The 19,586-nt window shown below is 36.4% G+C and overlaps 2 protein-coding genes and 1 long non-coding RNA gene across 3 annotated transcripts; 1 reads left to right on the plus strand and 2 right to left on the minus strand.

Annotated features, from left to right (window-relative positions):
* The first annotated feature begins 2,719 nt into the window (after positions 1-2,719).
* Positions 2,720-5,389, plus strand: LOC104212271 (desiccation-related protein PCC13-62-like). The gene is made up of 3 exons (XM_070145784.1): positions 2,720-3,021; positions 4,044-4,265; positions 5,011-5,389. The coding sequence occupies exons 1-3, from the start codon at positions 2,720-2,722 to the stop codon at positions 5,387-5,389; spliced, it is 903 nt and encodes a 300-aa protein (XP_070001885.1).
* Positions 5,390-10,685: 5,296 nt separating this feature from the next.
* Positions 10,686-11,163, minus strand: LOC104241169 (uncharacterized). Its single transcript, XR_714644.2, has 3 exons — positions 11,081-11,163; positions 10,928-10,985; positions 10,686-10,827 (listed from the first exon to the last, which is right to left on the minus strand). It is a non-coding gene; the product is annotated as an uncharacterized lncRNA (long non-coding RNA).
* A 92-nt stretch (positions 11,164-11,255) lies between these two features.
* On the minus strand, positions 11,256-11,753 carry LOC138868252 (zinc finger BED domain-containing protein RICESLEEPER 1-like). Its single transcript, XM_070145785.1, has one exon. The coding sequence runs from the start codon at positions 11,751-11,753 to the stop codon at positions 11,256-11,258; it is 498 nt and encodes a 165-aa protein (XP_070001886.1).
* Positions 11,754-19,586: the final 7,833 nt, after the last annotated feature.

Below are 19,586 nucleotides of genomic sequence, written 5' to 3' on the forward strand. Positions count from 1 at the left end.
GGCATTAGTTGTTTAAAGAGTTACACCAAAATAATGACCACTTTCTTGTCTATTTATAACCATTATCTCACAAGAAATAATGTACTTTAATATTAAAAAATGCACTAATACCAACACTTAGAAAGAACACGTCTTCTTACTTTTGCATCCATGTAAAAACTAATATTCTAGTTTGGTGATTGCTTAATCCAATATTCTAGTTTAACGGTAAAAACTTACTCGCATTGATATTTACACCAATTATACGAATATGGCTTCCTTTTGGACATAGGCCTTCGCATCCAAATGGCCAATTAATATACCAAGATTTGACATTTCCAATTGTCATGAACGATTTCATTTGTTTCCAAAACAAAACAAAAATTAAAAAGAGAAAACATCAGCATGACGATGTCAAGTCTTGGAAAACTTTTCCGTAAAAGTTGATCCAAAATCTTCTCAACTACCTCTTTCCCATCTGAAATTTAGAAGCTTTTAATTCCTCTTCTTTCTCCATCTGTCTTTCTTATCATTTTGTACACAGAATACAGACAGATTGTAGCTACCAAACTACGGGTTAATGATCCCAGTACTGAATAACTATATATATATATATATATATATATATATATATATATATATATATATATATATATATTAAAAGCACGAAACCTCTTACCATAATATCATTCGCTTTTTTCCCCTTTAAAAATCGATTTCACATTATGTAAAATAGTCGTTTAATTTAAACCTAATATTTAGGAATAGTTATTTAATTATTTCTCCTAATACTTAGGAATACGAAATCAACTAAATTATATGAATTTATTAAACATTCCTTATGTGAAAAAGCAACAAAAAAATGTAAAGCTAAGTAGGAATGTATTAACTGAACAAAATATATGGAAATGATGTTTGGTCGTATCAGTTTCTTAGAGGTAAAATTTCCTTTATTTATATTGTTTCTCTTATTTCGTCCTAGACTATATGCGATCATTCATTTTTCAGTGTAATTAACATATGAAATTCTTGTAGATGAATAGATTGTATTAAAGGCGTAAACTTAGCAACTTGATCAAACGTTTCCCATTATCTATTTCTTAGAGAAATGTGTTCGCCTTTTTCAGTCTTTAAAACATTTCGCATTTGATAAAATAATCATTTAATAATTTTTTATTATTTATCAACTTTAAAATCAATTAAGATTATGACTATCAAATCTTTCATTATTAGAACTATATATGAAATTCTAATATTTAAGAATTAAGTTAGAATAAGATTATAATTATGTAAAAAGAATTCTTTGTTGAATCATGTATAATAAATATAATTTCCTTCCTCAATGAACTAATGTATATAGAATTAATACTTGAAATTTTCAGTTTGAAGTAGGACATGAAGCAAACTGATATTTCCTTTGAAAAAAAAAAGGAGAAGAAATCAGAACAGATAAATGAAAGGAAAGATAGGATGGCAAAAAAAAAACGAATGGAAGAAAAGTGATGGGTCAAAAAAATTAAGTCGTTAATTAATAAATTGAAGGAAAAAATGACATTTGTAAAAATATTTTGATATTTCTTTTTGCTTCAAGTTTTGAATTTTAATATCAACTTTACATTTAAAACAAGAAATATAATTTTAAAAAATACAATGTCACTCATCATATTGTTTATCTTAATTTTTTTTTTCTATCATACATTATCGTCTTAATTGTTTTTAGTATTACGAGTATTCTATTTTTGATGTTTGGTTATAAGTAGGAGTTGGGTAAGATATTACAATTATTTTACAATTTTAATGAACTAGCATCAAAGTCTTTCTATTGTAATTTTCTCAAAAGCGCTTTTTAAAAAAAATGCTTTTTGAGGATAAGCTATTTTTTTCTTCTTCTCCAAAACTAATTCTTCTTCTCCTCAAAAACACTTTTTCTCCTTCTAAAAACTTTGCCAAATACTTTAACTTTGAAAAAAAAATGCTTTTGGGGAGAAAAAAACTTGGCCAAACAGACTATAAGTCAATTAAATACAAAACTTTGATCAACCCTTTTCTTCTCCTTTTTGAGATAGCTACATTCCAATAGTCATGAACGACTATCACTAATAAAGAACTTGAATTAGCTACGTAGTCCGTTATTAATCTTTCGCTAAATTGCTTGTGCTAACAAAATTTCTTGAAATCTGTCATTGATCCGTCGAAAAATCGGATTAGCGATAGATTTTTCTGTTTAGTTACAGAATTGAATTTATCTGTCGTTAATTCCTGTTTTTAGTAGTACACGTTTGTTTGGAAAGCAAATCAAAATTGAAAAAGAGAAAACATTAGCATGACGATATCAACTTTATGACAAACTACTCCAAATTATAAGCTGATCCAAAACTTTCTCAACTGCCTCTTTCGCACCTGAATTTAAATTTAGTTAGAAGCTTTCTTCTTTCTCCATTGTCTTTTAATTCTCATCGTTTTTCTCGCACACTACACATTCCATAAATATAATTTGCCTTTGCCAACCCCCAACAAACCAGATTACGTACTAAAGAAAAATACAAACTATATATTCAGCCAAAGCTTAGTTTTTTTTTCTTTCTATTTTTGGATTTGCACGCAGTATCACCTTTTCTGAGATCGCTTCGTACGTGTAGCATAAAAAAGGCCATTTTTGCAAATGCCTCTTTAGTTTCTTTTTTGTTTTCTTTGCTTAAGCTTCTCGTTCCACTTCTCGTTCTTTCTTTCAGTTGTAACCATGATATTTGCTTATTTCTCACTACTGATTTTCCTCTTTTTGCAATTACTAAGTTCAAGTGGTGCTGCTATTGGTTCTAATGTGCCAAAATCGGATGTGGATTTATTAGAATTTCCTTTGAATTTAGAGTACATGGAAGCTGAATTTTTCTTGTGGGGTTCTTTTGGCTATGGGCTGGATAGCTTCGCACCTGAACTTGCAGATGGTGGACCATCACCTATTGGGGCTAGAATTGCAAAACTTAGCCCTCTAATTAGAGATGTCATTGCTCAATTTGGATTCCAAGAAGTTGGTCATGTCAGGTAATTATCGCATCTTTTTTGAACAAATTAAAATAAAAAAAAAGAGTAATTATCACTTTTAGCCCGCGCCAAAAACTAAGTTGAAAATGTGTATAATTTTTTTTTTGTGTGTGTGTATATATATATATATATATTCAGTGTCAGTATCATTTTTCTGCTATTATTTTGAGAGCGACTATATAATATCATTTTTTCCTTAAAAAAGTATATAATATAAAATAAGACAAAAGGTGTATTGGATTAATAAAATATTGAGAAATTTGTTTGAATCGTTCACAAAGATTCAACTTTTTTTCAAGTAAAATGCATACTCAAACACAATTTCAACTTCAAAATACTTTTTTCAGTTTCAATTTCAAATATTCTTTATCCAATTCAACCAAATAGTGTCCATCTATGTTGCGCATATTCTTTAAAAATATTGTCGTGCGTATGTCGAATCGTTAAAAGATACACCACTTTTGGAGGACTCAACATACACTAAAGGGCGGATTTAGGGGACAGAAGGAGGTTCAGCCGAACCCCTTTTGCCGAAAGCATAGCTTAGTGGTCAATGGGCGTTCAAAACCTTTATATGGTTATTGGTTCAATTCCCAGTAGCTACAATGTTTTTTAAACTTTTTGCTTTTTGAACCCCTTATGAAAATCTTGCCTCCGCCACTGCATACACCCGAAAATATTTTTAAAAGGTCCAAGCAGCATAGGTGTCGGGAGACCTACACCTCTTCTTCAGTAGTTGATTTAGAGCTTGTTTGGATTGGCTTAAAAAAAAGACTTTTCAGCAGAAATAGGTTTTAACCCAAAATGCAATAAGTTGGGGTTGCCACCTTATTGCTTTTAACTTGTTTTAAGCAGTTTTTAACTTATTTTAAGCTCTTCTTAAGTTTATCAAACATGAAAAAAGCTAAGAAAATCTTAAAAGGTTATTTGATCGGGTTAAAAACCAATCCAAACACCCTCTTAATTTATTATATAGCGTCTATATATCCAAATTTAAAAGTTCGATAAAATTGATATTGCAGGGCAATCAAGAATACAGTAGCAGGATTTCCAAGGCCATTGCTAAATCTAAGCAGAGAAGCATTTGCTACAGTTATGAACGATGCATTTGGACATCAATTGGAACCACCTTTTAATCCTTACGCTAATGACATTAATTATCTCCTCGCTTCGTATGTTATCCCTTATATTGGACTTACTGGATATATTGGAGCCAATCCTAAACTCCATAGCCCTACTTCCAAAAGGGTAATTAAATCAAATTACTCTCTGAACTAGCACAATTTTAAAGATAATATTATTATCTTTGTTCTAATTTACATGCATGACATGCATTATTTCAATTTTAGAAAGTTGCAAAACATTTGACCATCATTTTAAATCTATACAATTTTCAAGAATTGAAATTTTAGCTACTTGCAATGCCATTGTCTTTTTAAATCTAATTTTTCAATCATTAGTTTAATTAGCTAACTTATATATACTGACTATATCATTTAAAGAATGTTTATATTATCAATTACTTACAATTGTTGGTTAGTCATAATTATTATAACATGTAATCTACCTTATATTTTGGGTTACAATCACCTTCTTTTATGGACAATTGTTGTAGTTATCATTTAGATAACTTAATTGTATATATAAATAAGATTCGCATTGTTGCGGATAGAAGTGAAACTATTATTATAATAGTCGGCTCAGAATCATAAGTATAATTCACTAGTTAATTTTATATCTTAAATTTTCCGTCTGCATTAGCTTTGTAGACAAAGTTACCCAGTACTTACGCTGGTGAAAAGTAATAAGTATATGATAGAATTGTAGAAATGCGCCAAATTAACATGACCAATATAATTATAATAGAAATTATCTTAAACTTCATGTCCAGTCAAATATCATCTCATAAAATAAAATGCATGCATGAAGTATTGTCATTATATTTCGAATTGATGAACTGTAATACTTCTGATACAAAAATCAAAATCTGCAACTACTAGCCGGGCTACTTGGAGTAGAATCAGGTCAAGACGCAGTTCTAAGAGCATTGCTTTATGAGCGAGGAAGAGAGAACGTAGAACCCTACGGAATAACAGTAGTAGAGTTCACAAATCGGATATCAGAGCTGAGAAACAAGCTAGGACGCCATGGATTGAAAGATGAAGGACTCAAAGTGAAACCAACAGTAGGTGCTGAAGGAAAGATACGAGGAAATATATTAGCAGGAGATAAATACTCGCTTTCCTATGATAGAACGCCAGAGGAGATACTGCGAATAGTATACGGAAGTGGAAATGAGAATAAACCAGGAAGATTTTACCCAAAAGGAGCAGATGGCCGAATTGCAAAATCCTATCTTGGAGTTTAAGGGAATTAAACGTTAGGAAATTAAAGAAAAGTTTATTTCCTACGTGCAGAAAAATGCATAATAAAGTGAGCGAAAGTTTAGTACTAGGAGAAATGAGATACATGAATAAAAATGTGTTTTTTGGGAGAGATGGCAGAGCTTATTAGACATTTGTGCTTAGTATTTTCTGACTTTTACGAGGAATCATGTGCATGTTCACGTTGATTCATTAGATTTCATCTTATGTATGATGATATTAACAAAAAAAAGTTTCAAATATGAAATGGGAAGATGTCATATTAGAAGGAAATGATCAGTTGTCACTGTGAGCACGTGATTTTTGTTTACACGACAATTACTCCAAAAGAAATCGAAAAATAAAATAATTGGTTTTGTTGTACAATTTTTGGAGTTTACGTGGCACTTTTGGCAGTTATTTGTAGTTTTGTTTGTGATTGTTTAGTTTTGACGAATAAAAATACAAAAAATATATGTCGCATGTGAGTTTAGGATATCGTTCTACTATTAGGAATTAATCGAACCATACTTTGGTTTTAAAAGGAAAAATCACAAAAATATGCATCTTTTATTCTATTTGTTGTCATTGAGTGATTTTATTTTAATTAAATGTTTAATGTGAGTGATAATTGTTGTTTAGGTATTAATTAATATTTGTATAGTTTTATTTTGATTTTACAATTTAGTTAGGAATTTTATTTAAATCAAAAATTAAAAGAAGGAAAAGAAATGAGTTAAAATTAGATGAAATCGGAATTGGGCCATTTAAATTGGACCCAAAATCAGGCCCAAAAGCACTGTTTTACCTGGTCCAGATCAGCCAACCTCAGATAACGTCCAAACGGCGTCGTTTTAAACATACTTGATCTAGGCCGTTGATCTCAGATTGATCAACGACCAAGATCACGTCTCCATACCCACGCCTGATACCCGACCCACTTAACCCCAAAGACCGACCCAATCTCATTTAAATTACACGACGTCGTTTCACCAAGTGAAAGATCTGGGCGGTTGATCATTCTTGATCCAACGACCAGGATCCGACTTCCCCGTCCCATATATAAACCCTATACTCTCACCCCCCTCCCTAAGCCAGACCCCCCTCCCTCGAGTCGTCTCCCTCACCAAACCCAAACCCCTTAGAACCCTAGAGTCGCCCCCCTTTTCCCTCACCATAAACCCGGCGGCAACAACGCCGGTGACCCCCATACTAACACCCCTAGGGCACCTCGACCCCTTAAACACAGATCCACAAGTCGTGGGTCTCGAATCTTCCCCCACCGTCTCGAATCTTCATTTGAAGATTCGAGCCGGACCCCAACCCATGCCAAACCCCCCCAAATCCAAATCCATGCCAGGTACTCCCCTGACATCCCACGTGACCAAACCAAGGTCCGAATCTAACCAGAAAAACTTGAATCCCAAATCCGCCCTAAGAACCCTAGAAATCCAGAATTCGAGTTTTTGTCTGTTTAAACAAGAAGGTTGGGGTCTAATAGACTTTAATCGAAGTGTTCTCAGTTGAGAACACTTCGATTAAAGTCCATTCAACCCCAAAATAGGTTCGATTCAAAATTCAAGACATGGCCGTCTGATTTTCAATTCTTTACGGTATTTTCTTCTTCTTTTCCTTGCCAGTTCATGTTGTTTGTTTTGTTAAATGGTTCGTGTGTTCAAATGTTAGTTGATTTGTTTTTATTTTTGTGTCGACTATTCTGTCCACCCTTGCCCGGACCTTTTATTTGGTCGAATTTTTTCCCTATTCATTGATTGAGTGAATGTGTGTTAAACTATATAATCGATTGAAATAAATTTGGTCGATCAATTAGTTTCCAGGGCAACTTTTGTTTTGGGCAGTGCAATTTGAATCACCTGATTAATATTGTTGGATTATAACCATTTGCTATTAATTGTGTGGTTGTAATTCGCGAAGTCGATTCGATATATGTCGTCAATTAGTTCCAGTTTGGAATAGTAGTAATCTGACTCATGTTGTTTAATTCTTACTTGAATCAGTTGAGAATTGATTACAATTGCTTGTAGTCTGTTAAGTTAAATCAGAAACCACTTAAGGATTGGTTATAGCTGCAACTTTAATGAGAAATTTCAGAGCATAAGTTAAGTGGACTGCCAGTTTTGAGTATGGGTTGAACCATTAGAATAATCTATAGTGCAAATACACCTTGGCTGACATCTTTACAGATGACAGGTCAGATGTAAGATGAGTTTAATAATAAAAAGCTGAAGATGCACATGAGAATAGTAGTGAAACCTGCTGTACAGTAGGGTATCCACTGCCTTTCTGAGTTTCAGCAGTTTAAAGTAGAAGAAAACCCCATGCCTAGACAATCCTAAGTGGAGATGACAGCCTTTAAGGCTTATTTTAAGCCCTGGGCAGCCTGTCTTTTAAGGGCAGGTTCTTCCTTTCTATAGGGATATAAAAAGGGACAGCCAAGAGTAAATACAGGAGATCAGAGAAAACAGGGGAGGAGAACTGACTAAAAAAACAGTAGAGAGTTTTGATATAACATTGGAAGTTTTTTTAAAAAAGACAGAGAGGGGGGCAGAACATAAAAAGAGAACTAGTTGGAGTGAGAGCATTTTGAGATCAGTTTTGAATCAGTCTAGGGAGGTTTTAAATTCAGTTTCTTGGTTTTAAAGTTAGAAGTCAGTTTTTAAATTCAGTTTCTAAACTGAATTTCAACTCCAGCATCTCTTAAAAGAACAAAAGCGTAGCTTGAAATAGGCAATCATGTCCAGTGTTTGAAGTTTTGAAGCTATTGGACTCATTTGAACATTAGTAGATTCTTCTCTGCGATCTGTTGTTTCTGGGCCATATTTCGATTTCCTGGGCTTTGGTCGTGTTGCTGTTGGTTTGTTCTTGTTATTTGTTGCCTGATTTTTCTGAAATTGCAACTGGATTCTGGGTTATTGCTTGGTTTTAATCTACTGGTTGTTGTTGGATATTGCTATTGCCTGTTCTTGCTTGCTTTAGCTGACTCTTCCTTCCTCTTCATTTTGCGTTACGATTTCAGGTACACAGTTTAAGCTCACCCTGATGTAACTTTGAACTTGAATGAGATGAAGCCACATTCTTGATCTGAGCATGTTTACACGCTTGTAGTTATGGACATTCAACTGATTTGTAGTTATTCAATATTTAGTTTATTAGGAAGTGGTTTTTGCGTTGAACTTTTGGTATCAGCAGCCAACTATGGACTGAAAATGGATTCTTAGTTTAAATTCATGCTTAATAGTTTGATGTTGTAGTTAAACTTAGAATAGGAAACCAATGTTCATTCACTTGTCTCCACATTTATAGCTTCTGTACATTTAGCTGCTGAACATCAAAGGGTAATTGAAATAGGCAAAATGGTTTTGGAATCTATAACTCCTACGTGTAACGACGTATTAGTAATGAATGGAAGTCGATACATCAACCTTGTTTTTGTTAAAATCTCAATGCTAACTTCAACATGATCTCCTAGTCGTTTTCTTACTCTCAATAACATTACGAAACCCATAAGTAGATAATTAGGAAGGAAGGTTTGTGCGTGCAATTAAAAATAAACAAGCAGTATTTGTTAATTTGAATTGGTACGCACTACTCTTTCTGGATGATTACTAAATGCATGCCATAACTACTTAGCATATCTTCATTTCCTGTAAACTAGAATTCCATTTGGGCTGGGGTTAAGGTTTGTGAATGACTATCTTTTGTACATATTTGAGCGCAAATTTTACGTTTACGCTCGTCTTAATCTAATGACTAAGAAGTTACACCCTTTCTAAACATGCAATTAAATAGGACCTTTTCTTATTTAGAGACAAATATAATAGAGAATGTAGTCACTGTAGGTTTATCCTTTCAAAATGAGACGAGCTTCGCCAAATAAAAATGCAAATTGCGGGACCCTCAATAATGGGTCATAATAAAATACTTAGAATTTGGGATGGACTGTTTAGTGAATGTCACTGCCTTCCCCAAAGATAATAACGCGTTAGACTCTTTAGGCGCGACTTAATTAAATTACATTCTTAGATTTGGGTGCGCATTTATGTGACCCAAATTCAAATCTCAACGGAGTCGGAATGTATTAACAACCACGGGTGCATTGATTTTGACGTGATTCGAGATGCATTTTCACGATGTTGCAATTCTATAAAAAATAATAATAATAAAAGCGGTTTAAACTTAATAAAAGCACATAAGTTATAACATGTATTAAATCAGATACTTAGCCATTATAACAATTTAAGCGACCGTGCTAGAACCACGGGATTCGAGGGTGCCTAACACCTTCCCTCGGTTCAACAGAATTCCTTACTTAGAATTTCTGGTTCGTAGACTTCATTTGGAAAGTCGAAAATTTCCTCGATTTGGGATTCAAGACAAAACCGGTGACTTGGGACACCAAAAGCCAAACATTTCCCAAGTGGCGACTCTGAATTAAATAAATAATCCCATTTCGAATATTGTCACTTGAATTGGAAAAACTCCCTCACGCATATATCCTTCGGGGTAGGCACGCAAAAAAGAGGTGTGACAGCTCTGGCGACTCTACTGGGGAAAAGAACCCAGAACGTTAGTTCAGGGTTTAGAATTCGAGCTTAGAATAATTGTTATATTTGGCTTTATTATCTGATCTTTATTACATGTTTGGGCATAGGGGTGGGCATCGGTCGGCTCGGTTCGGTTTTGAATATTATCGGTTTTGCCTATCAGTTATCGGTTTACAAATATCATAACCCGATAACCAAACCGATAAGATATTGCTTATCGGGTATCGGTTAATCGGTTATTGATCATTATCGGTTCGGTTATCGGTTTACCCAATAAGGTAAAACTAAAATTAATAGTGCTGATTGCTGAACGTTTGTACAAAGTTTACTGGAAGCTGCTATATATTGTGGCAGAAGCCACAGAACTCCAGAACTACAAGCATTTGATGAATTTAAACTTCAGTTTAAACTGCACACAAAGCTGCACATAAAACCAACATTTCTCACAATAATTTCAGTTTAAAGTTAAACTTCTCACTGAATAATTTCAGCACACAAAGCTGTACATTTTTTGCCTCAAACTAAACATACCCAGTACGGCAGTACCTCAATTGCCTGTGCATACAAAATGCAAACAACTCAAATTCCAATCTAACAAAAATAGGAGATAAAAAGATCCCAACTTTTACAACCCAAAAACAGATGTATACACAGTAATGTCCAAACTCCAAAGTAATAGTTCAAATACATTAATAACAATGCAAAGTAGTATCAACCTTAGGATTAACAAGTCCAAAGTCCAAACATAATACATAAAACAAGATGACAATAACTACATCTTACTTTCCACCATCCATCATCACCTTCTTCAATCCTTTCATAGTGACTCCAAACATGTGAGATAGCTTTGAGACCACAAAGTCGAGGCATGGTTACACCTATTAAACATAACAAGAAAATATATTAAGCAAGTAATATTTGTAATCATACTATGTGTTATATAAGTTGAATAATTAACTTACCAAAGTTTTAACTTACAACTATCTAAGATTCTACATATCATCATCGCAGGGTTCGTTTCCAAGATTGGCAAAATCTATGATAATATATATTAACAAGTCAAACAACAAAAATATTAAATAAACTATTTATAAAAATAATATACAATCAAACAAATTAAAATATTGCTACCTTGTTCTAGTTGCTCGAGAACATCTAAATCTTCCTCAACACTTACAGGTAATGGCTCACTTCGAAGCCAATCTTGAAGGCACAGGAGAACTTCCACCAATTTAGGAGTCAATGAACTCCTAAATGAATCAAGAATATGCCCTCCAATGCTAAATGCACATTCATATGCAACACTTTAAATAGGAATAGATAATACATCCGGATCCATCTCAGCAAGAATGAGGAATCTAGGTGAGTTTACTTTCCACCAAAGCAATATATTATTGTCTGCTATTTCATTTTCAACTTCTTCTGTTAGATATTTTTCCAATTCTGATTTAGAATCTAAACCTCTAATCCCAGCTTTATGTCTTTTTAATTCTTCAAAGAAAGAACCAAAAGATCCATTTGAAGTTTCCATTGTGTCCAATGAAGAGTTAGATAAACATGAAGAGGGACGACAAACTTTATCTTTTGAATAAGACTTTACATACTCATCAAACAATGAAGTCATGTATGTATGCACTCCCTTCGCGATAATTGGCCCTTTCTCTTCGAACATCTTCGCAAGTGCAAAACTAACAGAATCAAACTTGTACCGAGGATCCAAAACACATGAAATGAAAATCATTTTGTTCATTTTTTCTGGATCACCCAAATACTTATCAAATTTCTCCTTCATCTTATTTGCCATTGAACCCAACAAAACATCTTCATTTAATATCAATTATTTCAAGTAAACAGCAACTTCACAAATTTCAAGAAAATGATGATTTGATGTAACATAAAGTGAGCCAGATACCTTTATAGTAAGCTTATAAAAGATTTCAAGAAATTTTGTCAATTTCTTTACATCCTCCCAATCACTACTCAAAAGTGTACCTGCAGGACTTCCATTTACAATATCAACAAACTCAAGATGATGTGACAAGCCAATATCATGATCAACATATTCTAAAATTGCACTCTCATATTCAATAGCCCTGTTCAACATTAAGTATGTAGAATTCCACATTGTAGGAACATCCAAACATAAAGATTTCCTAACTAGATTTCCTTCATCACAACATTCCCGAAACTTTTTCCACCTAGCAGGAGGCTGCCTGATATATCTCACTACTTGCCTAATACGTTCAATAGACACAATTGATTCATTTATACCATCCTGAACAACAAGATTCATAATATGAACCATACACCTCACGTGAAGGTGCTTACCATTCATAGAATTGGTCCCCCATTTAGTTAACTTCTTAGAAAGCTCCTTCATCGTCACATCATTTGAACTAGCATTATCAACTGTGACAGTGAAAATCTTTTGTAACCCCCACTCTTTCAAACAATTAACAATACTATTTGCCATATCTTCCCCCCTATGACTAGAAATTGGACAAAAGTTGACAATTCTTTTATGCATTTTCCATTCACTATCAATCCAATGAACAGTAATACACATATAATTTATTCGTTGTAAGGAAGTCCAAGTATCAGTGGAAAGGCAAACTCTCTGATCTTTAAAAAGCTTCACCAACTTACGTTTTTCATCATTGATAAGATCAAAACAGTCCCGAGTCACAGTTCTACGTGAAGGAATTCGAAAAAAAGGTTGTGCAACTTTCATAAAATTCATAAAACCTTCCTTTTCAACAAAGCTGAAAGGAAGTTCATCAACGATCACCATACGACACAAAGCCTTCCTACATTGTTCTTGATCAAATTTCCAAGGAACAACGGCTACATCACCCTTATTACCCCCCGGAATAGGGTTAAAGCCTAGTTTTGATTGACTTTTTGCAACATCTAAAGGCATTTTTAAACACTTGGCCATATGTGTAAGGAGTGATTTCGTACCATTATCTTTTGAATCGGCAAAATATTCTCTTTTGCAATGTTTACAAACACCCTTTTGATTTCCTTCCGGATCAATAATTTGGTCGAAATATTCCCATGCAACAGACCTCTTTTTTCTTTGTTTTTTTGCTTTCGATTGAACTGATTGAGATTGTGATGTGGCATTTGAATTAGAAGCTCCACTTTCACCAATCACCTTATCAATCATGATATTTTCAGCCATGTTTTTGTGTCACTGTGAATTTGATTTAAAAGAAATCAAGCAGCGAGACAACAAAATCTTAAAATGAAACACATATAACTACATATTTAGCTTAAAATCTTAAAATGAAACACATATTTTTTGAATAAATGCTTAATACTTCCTGCCACAACATAGACAGTAAACAAGTGAGGATGGGAAACAACTCAGTCTAAGGCTCTAAGCAGCAATTATCAAGCAGGGTAAAATAAAAGATAAGTACGGACAACAGAGAAAGAAAACACCACCTTCGTTTGTTATACAACACCAAATTTTCAGGATGTTACCCACTAAATTTGCATGATGTTATAGTATAAATCAGTGTAGTATAAATCAGTATAGTATGAAAAAGGAAACCAAACAATCATTGTAGTATAAATTCAAGAAACCAAACATTTTAGGGAAACCATTTTTCAAGCTTCATAAAAAAGGAAAATATGCAAAAATTGATTTCTATGATACCAAACTAAGACGAATTCAGAAATGGGATATGAAACACTAACCTTAGTGCAACGCTCTGCCGGAAAAAGATATAGAAAACTGAGTTTTGACGGGCTCAGTCGTGTGGGCGTGACTGCGTGAGTCATGAAGCAGAGAACTGGTGAGGGCTTGACTGCTAGAGCCGTGTGGCCGGTGGCGGACTGGCAGAGAACTGGTGAGGTTTGACTTCTGAGGGTGAGGACTGAGGACTAAGGGCTTGACTGAGGGCTTGACTGAGGACTTCAAGCACAGGACAGGAGTGAGTGAGGCAGATAGCGGAGAAAGCAAAGCACTATATGAAATAATGAAAATGAAACCCTAGTATTACTAGACTAAAGGGTAGACTAGTAAATTAGTAAACCCTTATTGGTTTATCGGTTTACCCAATAACAGAATTGATAAACCGAGCCCGAATCGATAACCAATAAGAATATTTTTTACCCGTTACCGAACCATTAGCCCAATAACCCAATACCTATAACCCAATAAGTAATTAACGGTTCGGGTTATCGGTTTTACCCGATATATGCCCACCCCTATTTGGGCATAACTTGCTAAATGTTGTCTTTTACTGCTTTGATATTATCTGAACTGTATATAAACTGTGCCGAAACCTTTCTCTTCTTACCTCAGGGGAGAAGCTCGCTGGTCGAGACTCCCTATTCTGTTAGTGTCAATACCTAAAATAAGAAAAAGGCAGGACAAGTTACAAAGCCGGACGATCTCGCGGGTCCTCGGTACGTAACCCCCTCCTCGACTCGAGTTGTCCGCTCGGGTACACAGTCTAGAACATATACCCAGGTTATAAACCTAGTATGAAAAAACCTCATGCCGGATCCCTAGTAGGAACGCTTATTTGCATCATGTTGCATTTGACATAGGGGACTCAACACAGAGGTTGGGTCCGTCTAGGACAGGCAACCTGAAATGAAAAGACCATCCTGCTGCATCCCGTTTGTTTTGCGCATTTATTTGCTTCAGTTCTGCATGCTGACCGGTTTCTAAAACCTCGCCAGAATTTTCTTAAAAAAAAAGGAAAAAATGAAAACAAAATTTGTCTTTTAGTTTGATTTATTAAAAATCCAAAAAGGTATTTATTTAAATATATATATATATATATATAAAAAAAATTCAAAAAAAATATATATAATATTTTTCTTTTGTAGTATCTCTTTCATAAATGCATACTAATAGTCCAAATACTTCCTTAGAAGATTTTTCGAAGTTTCAAAAAAGGGAGTAAAAAAAGTCTTAAATTCAAAAAAATATTTCTTTAGTCTTCATCTCTTTTCAAAAAAATAATAAAAAAATATATATAAAAATCCAAAAATATTTTCTCCTTTGCTTTAAAAGATTTTATTCAAAAAAGAGGATTTAGTTTATTTCCCCTATTTCTGGAGGCCCGAACTACGCCGATTTGATTCTCACAGGGTGCGAGATACGTAGGCAGCCCTCATCGAGTCCAACCTCCCCTTTTCAAAAATAGCCAAAATGTTAGAATTTTAATTTCATCATGAATGAGTCGGGTGATGCCATTTTGTCAAGGATAGCCAAATGTTCCCGAAAGGGACGCCGGAAGGCTGATTTTGCACAAACGACCATTATTGGTCATTTTTATTTTTCTGACCAAATTTCCCAACGGCCTTAGGATGCTCGTCCCCGAGTGCTGAAAGGCCGTTTTCGAAAATCGGATCTTCTTTTTTAAAAATATAGTCAAAATATTTTTGAGTCAAATCATTTTTGCTTAAAGTCGCCTTAATAAATGTGCAGGATGAGCACGATGCAAAATGAACACTTTTCGATAATGACTAAAATCCCTATCAAGTTACGGCTATGGTGGAATGATCTAGGTGCTGAAGGGCAAGATGAGGTCAAGAAATATCTGAAAGGTCTCACGGGTTTATTGGAAATCCAGCCTCGGGGAGATATCATAAGAGCTTGGTCACCTACTGGGACCCAGCGCACAATGTTTTCCACTTCTCCGATTTTGAACTTACCCCGACTCTGGAGGAAATGGCTGGGTACATCGGAAATGCTGAACTTCCATTAAAGCAAAAATACCTGGTTTCCCCAAGAGTTGTCACGGTGCATCGATTTCTAGACTCACTGAAAATACCCAGGACGGTCCATAACCCAGATTTGGCCGCCGGTTTTTGTAATCCATGCTTCATATACGACAGGTATGGTCATGTAGGAGGATTCAGTAATCTGATTAACAAGCTATGCAGCAAAGGTAGTCGTCAGAAGTGGGATGAGCACAGACGGGTGGCTTTCATGATAACATTTTTGGGCCTTCTGGTATTTCCAAGGAAGGATGGAAATATTGATCTGAAAATATCCGGGGTCGTCATTACTTTGCTCACTCAGAATGATACTCGCGCCTATGGTGGTATCTGATATCTTTCGAGCTCTCACAGTCTGCAAAGCCGGGGGAATTTCTTCGAAGGGTGTAACTTGCTGCTACAAATATGGATGACTGAACATCTCTGCCATCGTTCCGAGCTTTTGAGCCATGGTTCCTCGAAGAAAACTTGCATAGAAGAGTTTTACACGAGAACCAAGGAGGTCAGTCTGCCCAAAGGAGTTATGGCATGGACTTCATTCTTTCAGACTCTCACTGCTAGCCAAATACAGTGGACACTGGGATGGTTGCCTGTTGATGAGGTCATGTATATGCCAGCAGCTAAAACTCACTTTCTACTGATAGGACTTAAGAGCATTCAACCTTACGCGCCCTGCCGAGTCTTGAGACAACTCGGAAGATGCCATATAGTACCACACGAGGAAGATCTTAGTGCTCAAACAATTGATATTAGCCCTGAAGGACAATTTCCTGAAGCAAAAATCCGCCAGATCTGGAATGAATGTCCATATTTGAAGGCGGATACTTATGTGCAGGATTGGGCCAAAAGTGAAATGGTGCCAGGTTACCTTGCGTGGTACAGAAGAGAACTTGAACATGAAAGGCCGGCTAAAAGACCCCACATCCTAAATTTCGCCGAGTCGTCGCAAAAGCAGTGGGATTGGTTAGCAAAAGAAAGAGGCTATCGTGCCGAAATTAGCAAATTGAAGCAACAAATTGAAGGTCTGAAATATGAGCACAACGTGCAAGTTGCTACCGATCTGGGAGAAAAGAACAGGTTGACTCAGGAAAACGAGATGCTCAGGGCCTAGATCAAACAGATGAGGATAGACGCTGATAGCCAGCAAAGGAGCTGTTCGGATGAACGATTGATAAAAGGTTCAAGAATGGAAATTGGGGAGTGCCGGAGTGAGTCAGAAAATCTTGAAAATACCATAGCAGGACTCGAAGCACACTGGGCAAGAAGGACATAAAAGCGTAACCGGTACCTGCAGCAGTTGGAAAGGGATCACGAGCAAACCATTGCCAATATGAAGGAAAAGGTGGACAAAGCGGTTGAGCAAACCCGAACCCTTGAAGCTAAAAATAGACATTGCCACAAGCTCTTAGCCCAAATGTAAGTAGAAATTCAGCACTGGCATAATCAATGCCTCCAGGATTCTCGGATTATGACAGCCCGTAATGATCAAATAGAGCACCTACTCAAAGAAAAGAGGCAAACCAGGGATAAGATTACGACCATTGCCCATGCCATCATCAGAAGGTGTCTACGATGTGAAAACATGACCAGCATTACCGTTCTCTCGGCAGTGATGATTTATGTCAAGTAGACCATGTATGAGCTGGAACAACTTGAAAGGGACCTCACAGCTAAGACCGCGGCGAGGCCGAACGATGCCCCACGGGCGCCAATTCTCGAAACCTTAATGTATTCATAGGTCGAGTCTGTATTTTCCATCTTAGCATCTTCTGTCTGTATTTTCCATCTTAGCATCTTCTGTCCGTCTTTTCGCATCAGGGCGTATTAGTCTGTTGAGTCTGTACTTATTTCAAGGCTTGTTATTTTCTCCTTTTTCAAAAATGTTAGTTTGTAAGAGATTGTTTCAGTAATAAAATGTGTGCTTCTTTTACACCCGTTTGCTTTGAACTACGTAATGATCTAATTCACGCAACATCGTGATACGTAGGCAATCCTCATCGGATCCGGTCACATTTTTAACTCCAAATAATGAAAACAATCATAATAGGAAATAATAAAAAAAAACATGATAAATAAAAGGAAGCCTAAAGAGAAGCCGGAATGACGCATGTCTTCGTTGCAAATATGTAGAAATTCACTTAACTGTATAGGTGCATCACGCCCCAACGTGAGATTACCTATCTGTTATTTGTTTCAAACTAACTGTTTGCTTGCTGCTAAGTTCCAGGTTTTTAGAAAAGGTGGTTTGGTTCGGTGGAGGTCTGGCCTCACATTCATACTTCACGAGGTCGAAAGGGAGTGTTCAGTTGCCCGTCGTTAAGTCGAGAGGGAGTATTCACACTTACTTCACAAGATCAAAGGGAAGTATAGAGATGTCTTCGGAAATTCCTTTGCCGACAATTCCCGTCTCCGAGGAGAGTTCAATCTCGGCCGTCCCGACTCCCGAGTCAGCAACTGCTGAGGAAAACAGAATCCTGCGGCTCCGCATGTTGGAGATGTTGGATGACTGGAATAACGGAAAAGATCCACCAAGTGTAATCCCTGGGTTCACTGAGTTATTCTCCAGGACAAGTGGGGCTTCCAACGTCCCCATAAGCTATCCAACTACCTCATTCGGGTACCCGACCATTTTAGCCCACTCTGCTGGATCACCCTCTGATTCTTATCCCCGGATGTCAACAACAGATGTAGCTATGAACAAATTCACTGCACCTCCCTATCCAATCGTGGCACAACCCGCTACACACAGGCAGAATTTTGACTCATCCTCATTCACATTTCAAGCACCATCCTTCTCACTGGAACTAACTTGGTTCACCACCAGCACTCAGCCTCAACAACCTCAATACGAGTTTGCACCTGGGAAAGATCAAAACCCCAAAGCTTCTGAACAAGATGAGATGGCAAAAAGAATGAGGAGCCTCGAGCAAAGTTTGAAAAACATGCAAGGTTTAAACGGGCAGAAGAGTGTTTCCTATACCGATCTATGCATGTTCCCTCACGTGCACCTACTCGTGGGTTTCAAAACACCAAAGTTTGAGAAGTATTACGGGCACGACGACCCCATTGCTCATCTCAGGAAGTATTGCAACCAGTTGCGTGGAGCCGGCGGCAAAGAAGAATTGTTGATGGCATACTTCGGAGAAAGTCTGGTAGGAATAGCCTCAGAGTGGTATATGGACCAAGACATATCTCGATGGCATATATGGGATGATCTCGCCAGAGATTTTATGAGACAATTTCAGTATAATATTGGCATCGCACCGGACAGAAATTCTCTGTCAAACTTAAAGAAGAACCTTCGGAAAGTTTCACAGAATATGCTATTAAATGGCGCGAACAAGCATCAAGGGTAAAACCTCCCATGGACGAGATAGAAATGGTCACTACTTTCCTCCAGGCTCAAGAATCAGACTACTTCCAGAATATGATGTCAACCATGGGAAAGCCTTTTGCGGAAGCAATCAAGATCGAGGAGATGGTAGAGAATGGTTTGAAGACGGGTAGAATCTTAAGTCAGGCAGCCATAAGGGCAACCTCCCAAACCGTCCAAAGCGGGTCCGGAGGAATGGCAAGAGGAAAGAAAAAAGAAGAAACGTCCATGGCAGCATCATAAGCGAGGGAATATTGTAATCCTAGGCCCCGTTTTCCAGAAAGAACCCCACAGTATTACTACCCCCACCAAAATGTGACTTATGCTCCTCAGCCCTACATGGTCATGAATACCCAGCCCTATGTCCATCCACCACAGCAAGCCAATCGAGGCCCAGCTCCACCTCCCAGAAATCAGCCTCCTTACCGGAACCACTATAATCCACAGCCACCTCAAAATAACTTCCGCCCTCAGGAACCACCTAGAAGACGGACTTTCACACCCATTGGTGAACCGTAT

Source organism: Nicotiana sylvestris, chromosome 5 (assembly GCF_000393655.2).
Source record: "Nicotiana sylvestris chromosome 5, ASM39365v2, whole genome shotgun sequence".
NCBI lineage: Eukaryota > Viridiplantae > Streptophyta > Magnoliopsida > Solanales > Solanaceae > Nicotiana > Nicotiana sylvestris.